Source organism: Castanea sativa, chromosome 7 (genome assembly GCF_040712315.1).
Source record: "Castanea sativa cultivar Marrone di Chiusa Pesio chromosome 7, ASM4071231v1".
In the NCBI taxonomy this organism is placed as follows: domain Eukaryota; kingdom Viridiplantae; phylum Streptophyta; class Magnoliopsida; order Fagales; family Fagaceae; genus Castanea; species Castanea sativa.
This window is the reverse complement of record NC_134019.1, coordinates 8822229-8826517: the sequence shown is the minus strand read 5'-3', so window position 1 is coordinate 8826517 and position 4289 is coordinate 8822229. Positions and strand designations below refer to the sequence as shown.

The following is a 4289-nucleotide window of genomic DNA, read 5'->3' as shown; positions in this document are numbered from 1 at the left end:
GGAAGTGGCAATCCTAAGATAAGAAGTTGCTAACTATGAAATTAAATAGAGGTAAATATCCTAGAAAATTATGTTACATTTTCTGCAAAGATATATCTCTCAATTTGCAATGAAAAAACCAGCTATAGCTTACCCCTAAGATATGTGAGCACCGGTAATTAAGGATTCTACAGAAGGGGCTGTTTATTTCATTTTTAATTTTAAATACAAATTTTGACAATACATGCATACAAGGATTTAATGTTTAGACAAACTGAGGCTTAATGAATATGTTAATTAGAATTTTCTGTTTGATTGATTAATGGGCTAAGTAAACCAATACAATGGTCTATTTAAAAAGTGCCAGACATTTAAAAATTACAGAAGCAAATGCCAAGCATTTAAGAAAAACACCTAGTTAAATTTCAATAAACTTAGAGAGAACATAGAAAACAGAAAAATAATTGCATCCAACTGTGGACATGAAATCAAAAGTGATAAAAAAACACCACCAGAATCTTGTTCTAAGGAAGCTCACACCTGCTAAGATCTGAATTTTCCTCTCTCACCAAATGCACCACGAATTACATATCATATTACACAGCCTATATCGTCATAGCACCTCCTTCAAACAAATACCTAAGCATCTAGAGTAGCCCTCCAACAGGCCAAGAAGAACAAATCAGGTAAACTATGTATAATGGGAATGAGATGGTCATGGGCCATGGCGAAATGTTGGGAGGCACACTTGATTTGAATTAAACAAAAGATGATGAATGATAGTGCATTACACAAACACAAACACATGCACACACATAACTTCGACAAGTAGGCAGAGAGAGAAATGGATGAAAGGAAATCAACAAAAAAACATTGCACGACTGAAGCAAACAGAATTTGAAGTGTCATTTTTTAGAATGAATATAAAACTATAGAAAAACAGTTACACTCAGTAGCTTCCATAGTTAGAGCTTTGATAGCACATTCTTTTCTTCCTTTATTATTCACCCTCACTGACTCAGTTTGGAATATGCTAGGCTGAATAGCGTAACCCAAGTCTCATTCATCAAATTCAAAGTTAATATGTCATTATGCCCTTAATATATAAAATAAAGGATTTTCATGATATGATACCTTCAAATCCTTTCTTCCTCGAGATTTCACTGTATGTTTAAATAGCAGAGACTAAATCGAGTGAATAAACATATAAACAGATAAGCAAATGATCAAACTAGATAGTCTATCTTACCCTTTCTAATCATTCTTTTTTCTTGCTACCATTCTGCATGATACTGCCCCCCAGGAACATCGAAATTGTAAGGCGAAACAAGGCTCTCAACATAGGTCCCTACAACAGAATTCTCTGACAAGCCATGAAACCATAATTACCTGACCAATTCTTCCTTTGGATTGTACATAACTAATTTCTTTCCGCCTACCCTCAATATTATTTGACCATTTCCTGTTAAACACAAAGGCTTCACATGAACAAAATTCTCAAGTCCCATCATATGTGTTCCATATTCTCTCATAGACCACACTTCAAAAATAATGTCACTGACATATCAGTACATATGTAGGCATCCTCCCAAAGCTCCAATATAATGATTGACCAGATTCATAATCAGGCAATTCCAGCCAACCATATTTCTCCTCAGATAGATCAAGATAAGAGACAAAATACAGGCAAACTAAATCATTCTCCAAATATACCAACCAGTGAAGAGCTCCGGCCATTCACAAATATCCCATCAGATTTGTTGGGAACACCGTATGGGAAGTCCTCAATCCGTTTCCAGGAATTGGTTCCCAAAGAATACAGTTTCACTTCTGTTTCAAACCTTTCAGTAGCAAATGTAACCACTCGAACCAGTTTGTAATCATCAGCAAAGGAATCATAACCAAACCCATATACAGTAGACAAGCATTTACGAGAACAAGTGGGGAACTCGATGGGTGATTCTGGCAGCTCCCTTGACTCTCTAGTGGATGGATACCACAAAACCAAGGCATCGTTTTTAGGATTTATTAATAACAAACCATTACAAGATCCAACAATGTTAAAATAGACATAGATAGAACTAGGGTAACAGGATAATCAGGCTCCTCTACTACACTATTCAGCATATCATAGTGTACCAGATAACGTAAGCGCTCCATAAGCATGAGCTTCTCCTGGATGATAAAATGTTCAAGGTGATATTTGGCAAATTTGGGATTGGAAATGAGATCACGCCAGGCCCTGCAAACACGTTTCAATTGTAGAAGACACTGGACAGGAAGTCTGGACAGTATGCTTCCTATGAGATCCAGCGGAAGGTTTGACAATGATCTATTCCTTTGTTTTTCATTCTTTTCCATTGCTGTATAGTCCTGATCCTGAAATCATTTCAGCTAAAGTTGTGAGTAGTCGATTCTTTGATTGTTAAGCATCTATTTAAGTTATTAATAATGTAGTAAAATCTGAAGCATCCATTAATCGATAAATGATTATGATTATAAGAACTTTACAATGAAGTTATCCTAGAAACTCTAGAATATCTCAATACATGTTTAGTGTTAGTGAATATGTATCAATGAGCACAACAACCCTAATATTTTTATTTTTCTTGGTAAATTTACTCACACCCAAGGGGAATCTAATCCTGATGTACCACCCTGAGATGGTGGATCATGATAAATTACCAAGTGTAAGACCTCCCTCATGTGTGGTCTCAAATTAACTTCCCTTTAATATGCAAGACCTAACATGTGAAATTTTTAAATTTATATAAGAGGTCAAGCAAAGAAATGATTAAAAACTTTTTTTTTTTTTGGATAATTCAATAGTTGGGGGAGAAGAATTGGAATTTTGGACATCTTCATTGGAAACACCAAGAGGTACTAGTTGAGCTACAAAGCTCTTGGCAACAAGATTCAAACTTGGGGTCACTTGCTCTGATATCGTGATGAATTATCAATTTTCCGAACAATTTGAAATGTTAGGAAATGATGAATTTAATCATTGGATAAATTACAAAAACCTAAGGCTTGGGGAATGACACTCTTCTCTCTCGCAATTTGGAGGAAATCAACACACCATCATTCCATTAATAACAATAGCAAAATATTCCAAATTTTAAAAATATTCCATTGGCTAAGCCCTAACCATCTAAACATGGTCAGTGAATGCTCTTTTGGTTACATTTTATCATTCCTTGTCACCAAGCTTCCAAAAAACACTCCAGCTGCAATTCCAACTCTCCAATAAGGTCCACAAATCCAACTACCCCTAGTAATTCTCTCCTTCCCTACCCAATTCTTATAGTACTACACACTCTTCACCAACTTTTCAAAATTTGAAATATTTTGTTACGATTATTAATGGAAGGACTAATGTGTTAATTTCCACCAAACCTCAAGGGATGGGTCATTTTCCTTAAGTTTTGTGGGAGAGTGTCATCCTCCCAAAGCTCAAGGGCGGTTTTTCTAATTTACAATCATTTAAAAATTATTCTAACATCTTTTATCTTGTTTGGGGACCACAATATGACAATTTGACTCTAAAACTGATCTAAAACATGAGAAGTTATTCCTTATGGGGCCACCCTCATGTGAGGGAGAAGAAACATGCAACGGGAACAGAGTGAATTTTTTCCTAAAATAGGCCCATAGGTCTGATGTCGAATGTCATAAAAGACTGAAGTGTGAATGTCATAAAAGACTGGAGTATGTTCTGCGATGGAGTGGTAGAGCTCATAATTCGACAGATCTTAATCTTAACATTTTATGATGGCATTGTTCACAAAAATATGCTACTAAAATAGACAGCCACACTCAAGTTTATTCATAACTAAAGTCCAAGGAAAGTGGGGAATTTAACTTAGAGGATCACCCCCACAAAAATAAAAAGTGAGGCGGGGACTAAGGAGCATATACAACAACTAAATAAATTAATGATACCGAGGGCCCCAACAGCTAAACATGATTATTGATTTATTAAAGGAAAAGAAAATCCTATGAAAATGAGACAGAAAGAGATACCTGCAACTGCAACAGATGTGGGTGAAAGAGTTGATATTATAGGTGTTGGGTATTTGGGTTATTAGATTTAGTAGAAATATTGAAGGCAGTATAGAGAGGCGCGAATGGGTTCTTTACTTCTTCTACTACTGGGAGAGTGAGAGGAATAACTCATCTATAACCCATCATTTTTTTTTCTCTAAAAAATAAATGAAACCATTATTTTATGGGTGTGTGCATAGATAAGTTTGGAAGGTTAAGTAAAATAGATTAAGCAAGTGACTCACGAGAGATGAAAGACAAATAAT

The 4289-nt window shown here is 35.4% G+C and overlaps 1 protein-coding gene across 1 annotated transcript; it reads right to left on the bottom strand.

The window, feature by feature from the left end:
* Positions 1–1675: 1675 nt before the first annotated feature.
* Positions 1676–2340, bottom strand: LOC142643924 (F-box protein CPR1-like). Its single transcript, XM_075818635.1, has 2 exons — positions 2051–2340; positions 1676–1961 (listed from the first exon to the last, which is right to left on the bottom strand). Exons 1-2 carry the CDS (start codon positions 2338–2340, stop codon positions 1676–1678), a joined length of 576 nt encoding a protein of 191 aa, XP_075674750.1.
* Between the last annotated feature and the right edge of the window lie 1949 nt (positions 2341–4289).